Source organism: Neodiprion virginianus, chromosome 2 (assembly GCF_021901495.1).
Source record: "Neodiprion virginianus isolate iyNeoVirg1 chromosome 2, iyNeoVirg1.1, whole genome shotgun sequence".
Classification (NCBI taxonomy): Eukaryota; Metazoa; Arthropoda; class Insecta; order Hymenoptera; family Diprionidae; genus Neodiprion; species Neodiprion virginianus.
Window position 1 is genome coordinate 7,926,252 of NC_060878.1, and position 17,562 is coordinate 7,943,813.

A 17,562-nucleotide genomic window follows, 5' to 3' on the forward strand; every position below is an offset into this window, starting at 1 on the left:
GACCAAAAATTTTGGGTCTCCGATTCGATTTATTTGACCTTTTCCTGACCAATTGGACCCTCAGGAACTCAGAAAACGCAGCGCAAAGAGCGTAGGACGAACAGGAGAGAAATGGCGAGCGAAAAAGCACCTGCTGAAAAATGTCGAAAACACAGGTTCTCGTTTTTTGGCTGTAACTTTTGATGCGTTGATCGCAGCGTATTGGGACTGCACCCAATCGATTTCTCTCGCAAAATTACGTCGGAATGGTGCATGAAAGAATTTATTCCAGCACTTTTCGAAATCGCGAAAATTTTCGCCAAAAATGCAAAGGGGTTAGCCTTGCTTTTTTTTTAGCCGAAAAATTTTTGGTCCCCGATTCGATTCAAATGACCCTTTCCTGACCAATTGGACCCCCAGGAACTCAGAAAACGCAGCGAAAACAGCGTGGGATCAACAGGAGAGAAGTTACGAAGAAAAAAGCACCTGCTGAAAAATGTCGAAAACACAGGTTCTCGTTTTTCGGCTGTAACTTTTGACGCGTTGATCGCAGCGTATTGGGACTGCGCCCAATCGATTTCTCTCGCAAAATTACGTCGGAATGGTGCATGAAAGAATTTATTCCAGCACTTTTCGAAATCGCGAAAATTTTCGCCAAAAATGCAAAGGGGTTAGCCTTACTTTTTCTTCATTTTTCGACCAAAAATTTTGGGTCTCCGATTCGATTTATTTGACCTTTTCCTGACCAATTGGACCCTCAGGAACTCAGAAAACGCAGCGCAAAGAGCGTAGGACGAACAGGAGAGAAATGGCGAGCGAAAAAGCACCTGCTGAAAAATGTCGAAAACACAGGTTCTCGTTTTTTGGCTGTAACTTTTGATGCGTTGATCGCAGCGTATTGGGACTGCGCCCAATCGATTTCTCTCGCAAAATTACGTCGGAATGGTGCATGAAAGAATTTATTCCAGCACTTTTCGAAATCGCGAAAATTTTCGCCAAAAATGCAAAGGGGTTAGCCTTACTTTTTCTTCATTTTTCGACCAAAAATTTTGGGTCTCCGATTCGATTTATTTGACCTTTTCCTGACCAATTGGACCCTCAGGAACTCAGAAAACGCAGCGCAAAGAGCGTAGGACGAACAGGAGAGAAATGGCGAGCGAAAAAGCACCTGCTGAAAAATGTCGAAAACACAGGTTCTCGTTTTTCGGCTGTAACTTTTGACGCGTTGATCGCAGCGTATTGGGACTGCGCCCAATCGATTTCTCTCGCAAAATTACGTCGGAATGGTGCATGAAAGAATTTATTCCAGCACTTTTCGAAATCGCGAAAATTTTCGCCAAAAATGCAAAGGGGTTAGCCTTACTTTTTCTTCATTTTTCGACCAAAAATTTTGGGTCTCCGATTCGATTTATTTGACCTTTTCCTGACCAATTGGACCCTCAGGAACTCAGAAAACGCAGCGCAAAGAGCGTAGGACGAACAGGAGAGAAATGGCGAGCGAAAAAGCACCTGCTGAAAAATGTCGAAAACACAGGTTCTCGTTTTTTGGCTGTAACTTTTGATGCGTTGATCGCAGCGTATTGGGACTGCACCCAATCGATTTCTCTCGCAAAATTACGTCGGAATGGTGCATGAAAGAATTTATTCCAGCACTTTTCGAAATCGCGAAAATTTTCGCCAAAAATGCAAAGGGGTTAGCCTTGCTTTTTTTTTAGCCGAAAAATTTTTGGTCCCCGATTCGATTCAAATGACCCTTTCCTGACCAATTGGACCCCCAGGAACTCAGAAAACGCAGCGAAAACAGCGTGGGATCAACAGGAGAGAAGTTACGAAGAAAAAAGCACCTGCTGAAAAATGTCGAAAACACAGGTTCTCGTTTTTCGGCTGTAACTTTTGACGCGTTGATCGCAGCGTATTGGGACTGCGCCCAATCGATTTCTCTCGCAAAATTACGTCGGAATGGTGCATGAAAGAATTTATTCCAGCACTTTTCGAAATCGCGAAAATTTTCGCCAAAAATGCAAAGGGGTTAGCCTTACTTTTTCTTCATTTTTCGACCAAAAATTTTGGGTCTCCGATTCGATTTATTTGACCTTTTCCTGACCAATTGGACCCTCAGGAACTCAGAAAACGCAGCGCAAAGAGCGTAGGACGAACAGGAGAGAAATGGCGAGCGAAAAAGCACCTGCTGAAAAATGTCGAAAACACAGGTTCTCGTTTTTTGGCTGTAACTTTTGATGCGTTGATCGCAGCGTATTGGGACTGCACCCAATCGATTTCTCTCGCAAAATTACGTCGGAATGGTGCATGAAAGAATTTATTCCAGCACTTTTCAAAATCGCGTAAATTTTCGCCAAAAATGCAAAGGGTTAGCCTTACTTTTTCTTCATTTTTCGACCAAAAATTTTGGGTCTCCGATTCGATTTATTTGACCTTTTCCTGACCAATTGGACCCTCAGGAACTCAGAAAACGCAGCGAAAAGAGCGTAGGACCAACAGGAGAGAAATGGCGAGCGAAAAAGCACCTGCTGAAAAATGTCGAAAACACAGGTTCTCGTTTTTTGGCTGTAACTTTTGATGCGTTGATCGCAGCGTATTGGGACTGCGCCCAATCGATTTCTCTCGCAAAATTACGTCGGAATGGTGCATGAAAGAATTTATTCCAGCACTTTTCGAAATCGCGAAAATTTTCGCCAAAAATGCAAAGGGGTTAGCCTTGCTTTTTTTTTAGCCGAAAAATTTTTGGTCCCCGATTCGATTCAAATGACCCTTTCCTGACCAATTGGACCCCCAGGAACTCAGAAAACGCAGCGAAAACAGCGTGGGATCAACAGGAGAGAAGTTACGAAGGAAAAAGCACCTGCTGAAAAATGTCGAAAACACAGGTTCTCGTTTTTCGGCTGTAACTTTTGACGCGTTGATCGCAGCGTATTGGGACTGCGCCCAATCGATTTCTCTCGCAAAATTACGTCGGAATGGTGCATGAAAGAATTTATTCCAGCACTTTTCGAAATCGCGAAAATTTTCGCCAAAAATGCAAAGGGGTTAGCCTTGCTTTTTTTATAACCGAAAAATTTTTGGTCCCCGATTCGATTCAAATGACCCTTTCCGGACTAATTGGACCCCCAGGAACTCAGAAAACGCAGCGAAAACAGCGTGGGATCAACAGGAGAGAAGTTACGAAGGAAAATGCACCTGCTGAAAAATGTCGAAAACACAGGTTCTCGTTTTTCGGCTGTAACTTTTGACGCGTTGATCGCAGCGTATTGGGACTGCGCCCAATCGATTTCTCTCGCAAAATTACGTCGGAATGGTGCATGAAAGAATTTATTCCAGCACTTTTCAAAATCGCGTAAATTTTCGCCAAAAATGCAAAGGGTTAGCCTTACTTTTTCTTCATTTTTCGACCAAAAATTTTGGGTCTCCGATTCGATTTATTTGACCTTTTCCTGACCAATTGGACCCTCAGGAACTCAGAAAACGCAGCGAAAAGAGCGTAGGACCAACAGGAGAGAAATGGCGAGCGAAAAAGCACCTGCTGAAAAATGTCGAAAACACAGGTTCTCGTTTTTTGGCTGTAACTTTTGATGCGTTGATCGCAGCGTATTGGGACTGCGCCCAATCGATTTCTCTCGCAAAATTACGTCGGAATGGTGCATGAAAGAATTTATTCCAGCACTTTTCGAAATCGCGAAAATTTTCGCCAAAAATGCAAAAGGGTTAGCCTTGCTTTTTTTTTAGCCGAAAAATTTTTGGTCCCCGATATGATTCAAATGACCCTTTCCTGACCAATTGGACCCCCAGGAACTCAGAAAACGCAGCGAAAACAGCGTGGGATCAACAGGAGAGAAGTTACGAAGGAAAAAGCACCTGCTGAAAAATGTCGAAAACACAGGTTCTCGTTTTTCGGCTGTAACTTTTGATGCGTTGATCGCAGCGTATTGGGACTGCGCCCAATCGATTTCTCTCGCAAAATTACGTCGGAATGGTGCATGAAAGAATTTATTCCAGCACTTTTCGAAATCGCGAAAATTTTCGCCAAAAATGCAAAGGGGTTAGCCTTGCTTTTTTTTTAACCGACAAATTTTTGGTCCCCGATTCGATTCAAATGACCCTTTCCTGACCAATTGGACCCCCAGGAACTCAGAAAACGCAGCGAAAACCGCGTGGGATCAACAGGAGAGAAGTTACGAAGGAAAAATCACCTGCTGAAAAATGTCGAAAACACAGGTTCTCGTTTTTCGGCTGTAACTTTTGACGCGTTGATCGCAGCGTATTGGGACTGCGCCCAATCGATTTCTCTCGCAAAATTACGTCGGAATGGTGCATGAAAGAATTTATTCCAGCACTTTTCGAAATCGCGAAAATTTTCGCCAAAAATGCAAAGGGGTTAGCCTTACTTTTTCTTCATTTTTCGACCAAAAATTTTGGGTCTCCGATTCGATTTATTTGACCTTTTCCTGACCAATTGGACCCTCAGGAACTCAGAAAACGCAGCGAAAAGAGCGTAGGACCAACAGGAGAGAAATGGCGAGCGAAAAAGCACCTGCTGAAAAATGTCGAAAACACAGGTTCTCGTTTTTTGGCTGTAACTTTTGATGCGTTGATCGCAGCGTATTGGGACTGCGCCCAATCGATTTCTCTCGCAAAATTACGTCGGAATGGTGCATGAAAGAATTTATTCCAGCACTTTTCGAAATCGCGAAAATTTTCGCCAAAAATGCAAAGGGGTTAGCCTTGCTTTTTTTTTAGCCGAAAAATTTTTGGTCCCCGATTCGATTCAAATGACCCTTTCCTGACCAATTGGACCCCCAGGAACTCAGAAAACGCAGCGAAAACAGCGTGGGATCAACAGGAGAGAAGTTACGAAGGAAAAAGCACCTGCTGAAAAATGTCGAAAACACAGGTTCTCGTTTTTTGGCTGTAACTTTTGATGCGTTGATCGCAGCGTATTGGGACTGCGCCCAATCGATTTCTCTCGCAAAATTACGTCGGAATGGTGCATGAAAGAATTTATTCCAGCACTTTTCGAAATCGCGAAAATTTTCGCCAAAAATGCAAAGGGGTTAGGTTAGCCTTGCTTTTTTTTTAGCCGAAAAATTTTTGGTCCCCGATTCGATTCAAATGACCCTTTCCTGACCAATTGGACCCCCAGGAACTCAGAAAACGCAGCGAAAACAGCGTGGGATCAACAGGAGAGAAGTTACGAAGGAAAAAGCACCTGCTGAAAAATGTCGAAAACACAGGTTCTCGTTTTTTGGCTGTAACTTTTGATGCGTTGATCGCAGCGTATTGGAACTGCGCCCAATCGATTTCTCTCGCAAAATTACGTCGGAATGGTGCATGAAAGAATTTATTCCAGCACTTTTCGAAATCGCGAAAATTTTCGCCAAAAATGCAAAGGGGTTAGCCTTACTTTTTCTTCATTTTTCGACCAAAAATTTTGGGTCTCCGATTCGATTTATTTGACCTTTTCCTGACCAATTGGACCCTCAGGAACTCAGAAAACGCAGCGAAAAGAGCGTAGGACCAACAGGAGAGAAATGGCGAGCGAAAAAGCACCTGCTGAAAAATGTCGAAAACACAGGTTCTCGTTTTTTGGCTGTAACTTTTGATGCGTTGATCGCAGCGTATTGGGACTGCGCCCAATCGATTTCTCTCGCAAAATTACGTCGGAATGGTGCATGAAAGAATTTATTCCAGCACTTTTCGAAATCGCGAAAATTTTCGCCAAAAATGCAAAGGGGTTAGCCTTACTTTTTCTTCATTTTTCGACCAAAAATTTTGGGTCTCCGATTCGATTTATTTGACCTTTTCCTGACCAATTGGACCCCCAGGAACTCAGAAAACGCAGCGAAAACAGCGTGGGATCAACAGGAGAGAAGTTACGAAGGAAAAAGCACCTGCTGAAAAATGTCGAAAACACAGGTTCTCGTTTTTCGGCTGTAACTTTTGACGCGTTGATCGCAGCGTATTGGGACTGCGCCCAATCGATTTCTCTCGCAAAATTACGTCGGAATGGTGCATGAAAGAATTTATTCCAGCACTTTTCGAAATCGCGAAAATTTTCGCCAAAAATGCGAAGGGGTTAGCCTTGCTTTTTTTATAACCGAAAAATTTTTGGTCCCCGATTCGATTCAAATGACCCTTTCCGGACTAATCGGACCCCCAGGAACTCAGAAAACGCAGCGAAAACAGCGTGGGATCAACAGGAGAGAAGTTACGAAGGAAAATGCACCTGCTGAAAAATGTCGAAAACACAGGTTCTCGTTTTTCGGCTGTAACTTTTGACGCGTTGATCGCAGCGTATTGGGACTGCGCCCAATCGATTTCTCTCGCAAAATTACGTCGGAATGGTGCATGAAAGAATTTATTCCAGCACTTTTCGAAATCGCGAAAATTTTTGCCAAAAATGCAAAGGGGTTAGCCTTACTTTTTCTTCATTTTTCGACCAAAAATTTTGGGTCTCCGATTCGATTTATTTGACCTTTTCCTGACCAATTGGACCCTCAGGAACTCAGAAAACGCAGCGCAAAGAGCGTAGGACCAACAGGAGAGAAATGGCGAGCGAAAAAGCACCTGCTGAAAAATGTCGAAAACACAGGTTCTCGTTTTTTGGCTGTAACTTTTGATGCGTTGATCGCAGCGTATTGGGACTGCACCCAATCGATTTCTCTCGCAAAATTACGTCGGAATGGTGCATGAAAGAATTTATTCCAGCACTTTTCAAAATCGCGTAAATTTTCGCCAAAAATGCAAAGGGTTAGCCTTACTTTTTCTTCATTTTTCGACCAAAAATTTTGGGTCTCCGATTCGATTTATTTGACCTTTTCCTGACCAATTGGACCCTCAGGAACTCAGAAAACGCAGCGAAAAGAGCGTAGGACCAACAGGAGAGAAATGGCGAGCGAAAAAGCACCTGCTGAAAAATGTCGAAAACACAGGTTCTCGTTTTTTGGCTGTAACTTTTGATGCGTTGATCGCAGCGTATTGGGACTGCGCCCAATCGATTTCTCTCGCAAAATTACGTCGGAATGGTGCATGAAAGAATTTATTCCAGCACTTTCAAAAATCGCGTAAATTTTCGCCAAAAATGCAAAGGGGTTAGCCTTACTTTTTCTTCATTTTTCGACCATAAATTTTGGGTCTCCGATTCGATTTATTTGACCTTTTCCTGACCAATCGGACCCTCAGGAACTCAGAAAACGCAGCGAAAAGAGCGTAGGACCAACAGGAGAGAAATGGCGAGCGAAAAAGCACCTGCTGAAAAATGTCGAAAACACAGGTTCTCGTTTTTTGGCTGTAACTTTTGATGCGTTGATCGCAGCGTATTGGGACTGCGCCCAATCGATTTCTCTCGCAAAATTACGTCGGAATGGTGCATGAAAGAATTTATTCCAGCACTTTTCGAAATCGCGAAAATTTTCGCCAAAAATGCAAAGGGGTTAGCCTTGCTTTTTTTATAACCGAAAAATTTTTGGTCCCCGATTCGATTCAAATGACCCTTTCCTGACCAATTGGACCCCCAGGAACTCAGAAAACGCAGCGAAAACAGCGTGGGATCAACAGGAGAGAAGTTACGAAGGAAAAAGCACCTGCTGAAAAATGTCGAAAACACAGGTTCTCGTTTTTCGGCTGTAACTTTTGACGCGTTGATCGCAGCGTATTGGGACTGCGCCCAATCGATTTCTCTCGCAAAATTACGTCGGAATGGTGCATGAAAGAATTTATTCCAGCACTTTTCGAAATCGCGAAAATTTTCGCCAAAAATGCGAAGGGGTTAGCCTTGCTTTTTTTATAACCGAAAAATTTTTGGTCCCCGATTCGATTCAAATGACCCTTTCCGGACTAATCGGACCCCCAGGAACTCAGAAAACGCAGCGAAAACAGCGTGGGATCAACAGGAGAGAAGTTACGAAGGAAAATGCACCTGCTGAAAAATGTCGAAAACACAGGTTCTCGTTTTTCGGCTGTAACTTTTGACGCGTTGATCGCAGCGTATTGGGACTGCGCCCAATCGATTTCTCTCGCAAAATTACGTCGGAATGGTGCATGAAAGAATTTATTCCAGCACTTTTCGAAATCGCGAAAATTTTTGCCAAAAATGCAAAGGGGTTAGCCTTACTTTTTCTTCATTTTTCGACCAAAAATTTTGGGTCTCCGATTCGATTTATTTGACCTTTTCCTGACCAATTGGACCCTCAGGAACTCAGAAAACGCAGCGCAAAGAGCGTAGGACCAACAGGAGAGAAATGGCGAGCGAAAAAGCACCTGCTGAAAAATGTCGAAAACACAGGTTCTCGTTTTTTGGCTGTAACTTTTGATGCGTTGATCGCAGCGTATTGGGACTGCACCCAATCGATTTCTCTCGCAAAATTACGTCGGAATGGTGCATGAAAGAATTTATTCCAGCACTTTTCAAAATCGCGTAAATTTTCGCCAAAAATGCAAAGGGTTAGCCTTACTTTTTCTTCATTTTTCGACCAAAAATTTTGGGTCTCCGATTCGATTTATTTGACCTTTTCCTGACCAATTGGACCCTCAGGAACTCAGAAAACGCAGCGAAAAGAGCGTAGGACCAACAGGAGAGAAATGGCGAGCGAAAAAGCACCTGCTGAAAAATGTCGAAAACACAGGTTCTCGTTTTTTGGCTGTAACTTTTGATGCGTTGATCGCAGCGTATTGGGACTGCGCCCAATCGATTTCTCTCGCAAAATTACGTCGGAATGGTGCATGAAAGAATTTATTCCAGCACTTTTAAAAATCGCGTAAATTTTCGCCAAAAATGCAAAGGGGTTAGCCTTACTTTTTCTTCATTTTTCGACCATAAATTTTGGGTCTCCGATTCGATTTATTTGACCTTTTCCTGACCAATCGGACCCTCAGGAACTCAGAAAACGCAGCGAAAAGAGCGTAGGACCAACAGGAGAGAAATGGCGAGCGAAAAAGCACCTGCTGAAAAATGTCGAAAACACAGGTTCTCGTTTTTTGGCTGTAACTTTTGATGCGTTGATCGCAGCGTATTGGGACTGCGCCCAATCGATTTCTCTCGCAAAATTACGTCGGAATGGTGCATGAAAGAATTTATTCCAGCACTTTTCGAAATCGCGAAAATTTTCGCCAAAAATGCAAAGGGGTTAGCCTTGCTTTTTTTTTAGCCGAAAAATTTTTGGTCCCCGATATGATTCAAATGACCCTTTCCTGACCAATTGGACCCCCAGGAACTCAGAAAACGCAGCGAAAACAGCGTGGGATCAACAGGAGAGAAGTTACGAAGGAAAAAGCACCTGCTGAAAAATGTCGAAAACACAGGTTCTCGTTTTTCGGCTGTAACTTTTGATGCGTTGATCGCAGCGTATTGGGACTGCGCCCAATCGATTTCTCTCGCAAAATTACGTCGGAATGGTGCATGAAAGAATTTATTCCAGCACTTTTCGAAATCGCGAAAATTGTCGCCAAAAATGCAAAGGGGTTAGCCTTGCTTTTTTTTTAACCGAAAAATTTTTGGTCCCCGATTCGATTCAAATGACCCTTTCCCGACCAATTGGACCCCCAGGAACTCAGAAAACGCAGCGAAAACAGCGTGGGATCAACAGGAGAGAAGTTACGAAGGAAAAAGCACCTGCTGAAAAATGTCGAAAACACAGGTTCTCGTTTTTTGGCTGTAACTTTTGATGCGTTGATCGCAGCGTATTGGGACTGCGCCCAATCGATTTCTCTCGCAAAATTACGTCGGAATGGTGCATGAAAGAATTTATTCCAGCACTTTTCGAAATCGCGTAAATTTTCGCCAAAAATGCAAAGGGGTTAGCCTTACTTTTTCTTCATTTTTCGACCAAAAATTTTGGGTCTCCGATTCGATTTATTTGACCTTTTCCTGACCAATTGGACCCTCAGGAACTCAGAAAACGCAGCGAAAAGAGCGTAGGACCAACAGGAGAGAAATGGCGAGCGAAAAAGCACCTGCTGAAAAATGTCGAAAACACAGGTTCTCGTTTTTTGGCTGTAACTTTTGATGCGTTGATCGCAGCGTATTGGGACTGCGCCCAATCGATTTCTCTCGCAAAATTACGTCGGAATGGTGCATGAAAGAATTTATTCCAGCACTTTTAAAAATCGCGTAAATTTTCGCCAAAAATGCAAAGGGGTTAGCCTTACTTTTTCTTCATTTTTCGACCAAAAATTTTGGGACTCCGATTCGATTTATTTGACCTTTTCCTGACCAATTGGACCCTCAGGAACTCAGAAAACGCAGCGAAAAGAGCGTAGGACCAACAGGAGAGAAATGGCGAGCGAAAAAGCACCTGCTGAAAAATGTCGAAAACACAGGTTCTCGTTTTTTGGCTGTAACTTTTGATGCGTTGATCGCAGCGTATTGGGACTGCGCCCAATCGATTTCTCTCGCAAAATTACGTCGGAATGGTGCATGAAAGAATTTATTCCAGCACTTTTCGAAATCGCGAAAATTTTCGCCAAAAATGCAAAGGGGTTAGCCTTGCTTTTTTTTTAGCCGAAAAATTTTTGGTCCCCGATATGATTCAAATGACCCTTTCCTGACCAATTGGACCCCCAGGAACTCAGAAAACGCAGCGAAAACAGCGTGGGATCAACAGGAGAGAAGTTACGAAGGAAAAAGCACCTGCTGAAAAATGTCGAAAACACAGGTTCTCGTTTTTCGGCTGTAACTTTTGATGCGTTGATCGCAGCGTATTGGGACTGCGCCCAATCGATTTCTCTCGCAAAATTACGTCGGAATGGTGCATGAAAGAATTTATTCCAGCACTTTTCGAAATCGCGAAAATTTTCGCCAAAAATGCAAAGGGGTTAGCCTTGCTTTTTTTTTAACCGAAAAATTTTTGGTCCCCGATTCGATTCAAATGACCCTTTCCTGACCAATCGGACCCCCAGGAACTCAGAAAACGCAGCGAAAACAGCGTGGGATCAACAGGAGAGAAGTTACGAAGGAAAAAGCACCTGCTGAAAAATGTCGAAAACACAGGTTCTCGTTTTTTGGCTGTAACTTTTGATGCGTTGATCGCAGCGTATTGGGACTGCGCCCAATCGATTTCTCACGCAAAATTACGTCGGAATGGTGCATGAAAGAATTTGTTCCAGCACTTTTCGAAATCGCGTAAATTTTCGCCAAAAATGCAAAGGGGTTAGCCTTACTTTTTCTTCATTTTTCGACCAAAAATTTTGGGTCTCTGATTCGATTTATTTGACCTTTTCCCGACCAATTGGACCCCCAGGAACTCAGAAAACGCAGCGAAAATAGCGTGGGATCAACAGGAGAGAAGTTACGAAGGGAAGACCAGCAGCAGAAAAATTAGAAAAAAAAGTATCATGTTTTCGGTCTGTTGTTCATGATGTGTTGCTGGCAACGATTTTTGTTAAAGAAGTAACATCTAATATACGATTTCATCAATAGTACACTCGAATCCGACAAACTATAACTATTTCAAAGTGAAAGCGGTGGTGTAGAACACATGATTTACACATTTGTATTTTCTTCGAAAGTATCACGATGAATAATTCAATGTGATTAAGTGTAAATACGTTTTCCGCACGATTCAACCTAGGCGAAATTGTTTGTCGTTACTTATAGTCAAATGAGATGCTTAAATAAGGTAAGCATCAGTAAGATGAACTGGTCTTATTCAAATAACAATTCTCTTCATTATAATGTTATATTTAATGAATATTAAACCAACATGGAAGGGGGGGAGGGGTGTACAATACAGCTTAGGCGGACGCACATCTCGCCGAGCGAGACTGATCGGCGCATACCTTTGTACAAAAACTATAACTAGTATAATATATATTTATATATATAATATGTATATGTCACAGGCAAGTAGTGATCAGTAAGTACTCTACGCAACCTGTCACTGAATTATTTCAAAGTTCCACGCGGCAAATACATGTATGCACACCTGTAATTCGATGTCATCACCATCACTTACTAAAATATCAACTAATTAATAGTAATATACGTATTTATGCGTGCTATACGCATTACTAAATCAATGCAAGAAATAGCGGCACGAGAAGTAGGTAAGTATTCCGATAAGGGGATAGTTCGCTTCGTACAATAATGTATACATAACGATTTTTTATATTACCTACATAGATATTTATGTATAAATGTCTAGGAACTTATAATAAAACTTTTGACATTCGTCGATAGAGATACTTTTTATATAGTGTAAATAAATCTGTAATTGTATATATGTAAACATTAAAATTCATCGTTGATTTGGTATAATAATAAACATCAAAATATAGCAGCCCGTCAGCTAGTATAACCTTTTCGGATCATCATTTGAATACTACCATGTAGATCCATGTCCAGTTATCGACGGTAAAAAAAAAAAAAAAATTGTGGTAAAGGAACAAGGACGTTCGTAAAAAAGAGAAATAAAAGCAAACATGATCATGTTCATAGTGAGTCAGTACAAAACTCAAAATCACTGCTTGCCAATAACATCTATATGTAACTATACACCTATAGTAGTTAACAAGACAAGTCCATGGCCTGAATTGAACAGGCCCTTTTTTTCTGTACTTGAATAATCTTAAGAGTTAAGTAAATAATTCTTAAGTAGTGTGTGGGCACAGCACAGCGTAATTGTAGACCACTGTGCGCGTTTCTCTGCAGTCTCGTAGCACGTGTATAAAAGAGAAAAGGAGTTGCGGCACGTCGGTTTCTTTATTCTTTTGTTTGTTAATTTTTTTATATTATAGTATTACAGTAATATTATATTCACATTGTTATTGCCATATACAATAATAACCGTTGTACATTATTACTTGACTACCTATATATATAATATTACTGTAAGCAATAAATAATGTTAGTGCGTTCTCAATTTATGTAAACGTATCTAATTTATCGACTCATACGGTTCTTTATTATAGTGGCAACTCAATTCACACGATTTCCATAAAACAAATTCAATCACCGTTTCATTGAAATTGGATAGACATAACTAGAATAATAGCAAAATTATTCAAATATCAAGAGAACGTCGTGTTGTGTGACTGATGGAAGTAATGTTAACAATTACATACCTCAAACCAGCATAACTGTGGTAAACTAAATATTTTGAATCATATCAATGATTCCGTTTACGCGTAAATAGATTAACTAGCACGTGTTTATATTCAAATCCGGGTCATACTTCAAATTCGTTCAAACTAAATTTAAATACGAAGCCAAAATGATTTTGCATTTTATTGACTGGAATTAACGATTTGATTTCAACGTAATAAGTCAAGTACTCTCATTACCATATGCTATCTATAAGAGCGATACACGTTACAAAGGGGTCTCAATAAAACTAGATACCTACAATATGGAGAGCTGCCCCATTGACTGATCTTGAATTTGTGCCATTCTTAATTGATATAATACGGTAGTGTCAATATTTAGATAAGCCACGTCTCCTCCTCATCCTTAATTCGCGTGCGCACAGTTCTTGGTTGTCAGAGGGAATGTCACGTATTAAATAAATTCATTCAATTATCTTCATCGCTATGGCAACAATAATTGCGCTACGAGCGAACAGCAGTAGCGGGCAAAGGCAGTAATTAGGGATTGAGGCCCTGACGTTTCTCCTCTTCAAGCATGGCGTCTAGCTCGTCTGTAAGATTGGCAAGCATGTTCCCGATGTCGTTCAAGACATCCCCGGTCTCTTGACCAGTTCCCGCACCAGAATGATGATGTCCCATCATGCCACCCATCGGAGGACTTGTGTAATCCTGTGCTCTTGCCGCTCTCTGTTTTATTGTCCCTGCATTTTCGTTCGCAAACGGTAAGGAGTCTGATTCAGTGCTCGAACTTGACTGGAAATTGTAGAAAAATTTTTATAGGATTAGCACAAGCCGATATTTACTGCTAATTCAGGTACGAATACCATGTTTTCATTTAAATCTGTCTATGTCAAACATCTTTCAGTTGGCTTATGTAACATCGATCAGCGTTGTGCTCTGAAACTATAGAACTATCCAGGAGCCACAAAGTTTTTAATCAGATATAGTAATCAATCATAAAGTTTCCGAAAAACTGTTCGAATAGACAAAAGACGAAGAATAAATTCGACGTTGTTGTACACATATTTCTTGCTACATCCTTTTCCTACAATTTTACGATTATTCAATTGATTTATCTGAATAACGTTAGAACTATGAATGGGTTGTCTTCCGTTCTTCTTCACTCATACTAAAATCTGACAATTCAAAAATCCGGCTAGTCCCAAAATCAGAATATCCAAAGGTTCCTTGCAACAAATGCAGGTCCCCAGTTGATGTGAAAAAAACCCCTACACGTTTGATAAAAAGTTTAAAAACCCACCTTAAAACTAGCGTCAGATCCGTTGCGATGTTGCAGGGCGAGAGAGGCAATTAGCTCGTGTTCTTCATTGACACTAACACCTACGCTGCCCCAGGATCTTGACATGGAGGAGTGTGGTCGGATTTGTTGTGACTGGGCGGATTGTGCAGGCGCTGGAGCCGGCAGTGGCGGAATCATTTCATCGCAGGAAGCTGTCGGAACAGGACCGCTACAATCTATTACAACATCTCCCGTTCCTCCACCAACTGCTGTCCCAATTTCACGAGAACTCTGGCGTCGCGGCGGCGACGGTGGCCGACGTTTTGGTAAATGGGGGCTGCTCTCAAGCCCGTAAGTAAGTTGATATTTGTTATCAAAATCGCGCGGCAACGATTTAAACTGTCCAGGAGTGGCGGTGACCTGTGATTAAAAATTTCACAATAAGTATAATTGATACCCTTCAATTATACAGTCTTGAAGACGATGTGGATCGTCAAGGTGGAACGAATTCGCGTGAAACTTTCACAAACGGCATTGTGACGAGATCCAACAGGTAAAACTACGAACAGATTCTGATCTTTGTGAATATAGAAAGTGTTCTTCCTCTTCGAGCACAATTGTAAGAGTGTCTGTAAGTGTGTTTACATTTTGGTAACTTACTCTTCTTGGTGCGAAGCTCGTAAGACAGTCAATGACCGTCTGATATTAAATTGCGGATCGTATAATATTGAAATGCGGATATGCATCATCAATATAAATATTAATCTCGAGGTAATTTTTCAATTTGTGAAAAGTATATATAATTTGAAAAACTGGTAAATTCGAAAAATTAACGACGGAGCCAGGAATCGAACCTGGTATCTAGCGATGCTTTACCGGAGCCTTACTCCACTAGACCACCTAGCCGCCCTGACTCTGATGTCGTTAATTCCTCTCATTACCAGTAAGTTCAAATTTGTTTTCTTGTGCTGTGATAGTATATGTGAATATAGAAAGTGTTCTTCCTCTTCGAGCACAATTGTAAGAGTGTCTGTAAGTGTGTTTACATTTTGGTAACTTACTCTTCTTGGTGCGAAGCTCGTAAGACAGTCAATGACCGTCTGATATTAAATTGCGGATCGTATAATATTGAAATGCGGATATGCATCATCAATATAAATATTAACAAATTGAAAAATTACCTCGAGATTAATATTTATATTGATGATGCATATCCGCATTTCAATATTATACGATCCGCAATTTAATATCAGACGGTCATTGACTGTCTTACGAGCTTCGCACCAAGAAGAGTAAGTTACCAAAATGTAAACACACTTACAGACACTCTTACAATTGTGCTCGAAGAGGAAGAACTTTCTATATTCACATATACTATCACAGCACAAGAAAACAAATTTGAACTTACTGGTAATGAGAGGAATTAACGACATCAGAGTCAGGGCGGCTAGGTGGTCTAGTGGAGTAAGGCTCCGGTAAAGCATCGCTAGATACCAGGTTCGATTCCTGGCTCCGTCGTTAATTTTTCGAATTTACCAGTTTTTCAAATTATATATACTTTTCACAGATTCTGATCTTTGTTTGCTATATACAGAACTGTTGATGAAATATTTTCTTACAACAAATATTCTGATTAACAGCGACTAAGACCAGGATATTATTCCTTTAAAAGCAACTTATACCAATTTGTTGCAAGAAAATTTTTTACGAAACACATTTTGTGACCCGATCCAAAGATTGATTCAACTTCAGATACACCTGATACGAGCGATTGGTTCAAAATCTATGAACAAATCTACAAAACCGTTAACCTACCTTAGCGATGGGTCGTGGACGTACCAGACAGTGTCTTGGTCTGGGTAGAGTGCCGCCACCAGCTTCTATCGCTGCTTCATTAGTCGGCGTCAAGTCACCGTCCTCATAGCTTCGAGGTCGCCACTCAGTTTGAGTCGGTTGAACATGGGTAGGCGAAGGTGGATAACTAAGAGGAGCATCTTCGAGGCTCTCGAGGGATTTGCCACGAGGCCCTGTCCTTGCTACTGTGTAATCTAAGCTCTGAGGCATAGCAGCGTACATGCTTCGCCACGTCGAGGTCGAATTCACCTCATTTCCTCTTTGAAACGACCTAAGTACCGGCGACGAGCAGTCTTCATCAGGGGACGGCAAATCTGGTCCACCACGTTGGATAACAACATCCTACAAATGAAGATCATATAATAATTCAAACAACAGAAGAACTGTGTACAATCTTCTTATCATAACGATAGTCCAAAAAAACATCTGCATAAAATTGAAACTTTATTACTGTACCTGTGTGTGACCAGGGTGCGGTGGAAGACGAGCGAGATCGAGAGGCTGTATGCGTTTACCAGCACGTATATCTTTCACCCGTTTAATAGCGAGGAGAAGTCGCTTTTGATGACCAAGCCTGACAATACCAATATCTTCAAGGTCCTCCCAAGTCAGAGTCGTTACATCTTCGACTGACCGCATGCCTTGCTGCTGCAGCGCACCCAAATACTCTTCTAGTCTTAAAAGTCTCAACCATTCTTCAAGCGAGCCAGGCACATGCTCCGGCAAACCATCACCGACGTTTAAATTATCGATTTCTGCTTTAAGTCGCTTTCGATGATTCGGTTTCTTAATACCTGCAGGATGAAAATATCAATTTTATTTTTTATTTTGATTCTTATTCCTACAGCAGTAATTAATGTTGAAATAAAATATTCATACCCCTCTAGATATTACAGTCTACTTGGAATATAACATTTTAACGAAGAAACTGTATTCAACTTATCTAAATTCAATTGCATGGTATCGAGGAGATAGAGGAGATGGAATATTTCAGTTTTGCGGATGAGGACTTTTTTTTTTTTTTTTTAAATCATTATTACCATACAAAGCGTTTAATCTTTCAATTGCTCAATTTATATTCCAGGGACACACCGAGTAGCCTTTAATGAATTCGTGAAAGGGAGGTCAAAGAGAAGAATACTCGATCGCATGTCTCTATCGTATTTGAAAACTAGATGATAAAACATCGCAGAAGAGTGACAATTTCATGGAAAGATATCTTGTTTTGTTTATTGACTACAAAACATGTAAGAAGATAAGTTTGCTATTTAATAATCGAAACGAGACGAAGAATCAGAATTGAATCCATGGTGAAAACTCCAAAAGTCGATAATTAAATGGAAACACAACGCTTACGTTATCAAATTACAGTGATTCCTATGTTTCGATCCGAATAC

The 17,562-nt window shown here is 41.2% G+C and overlaps 1 protein-coding gene across 6 annotated transcripts in view; it reads right to left on the reverse strand.

Annotated features, from left to right (window-relative positions):
* Positions 1–11,652: 11,652 nt before the first annotated feature.
* LOC124298903 (caskin-1) overlaps positions 11,653–17,562 on the reverse strand; it is a 54,730-nt gene continuing 48,820 nt past the window's right edge. For all 6 annotated transcript variants that reach the window (XM_046751541.1, XM_046751546.1, XM_046751545.1 and 3 more), the window contains 4 exons: positions 16,622–16,959; positions 16,127–16,507; positions 14,333–14,731; positions 11,653–13,824 (listed from right to left, as the gene is read on the reverse strand). In XM_046751541.1, the coding sequence (XP_046607497.1) occupies positions 13,570–13,824; positions 14,333–14,731; positions 16,127–16,507; positions 16,622–16,959 (1,373 nt within the window). In that variant the 3' untranslated portion in view covers positions 11,653–13,569. The remainder of the gene's footprint in view (positions 13,825–14,332; positions 14,732–16,126; positions 16,508–16,621; positions 16,960–17,562) is intronic.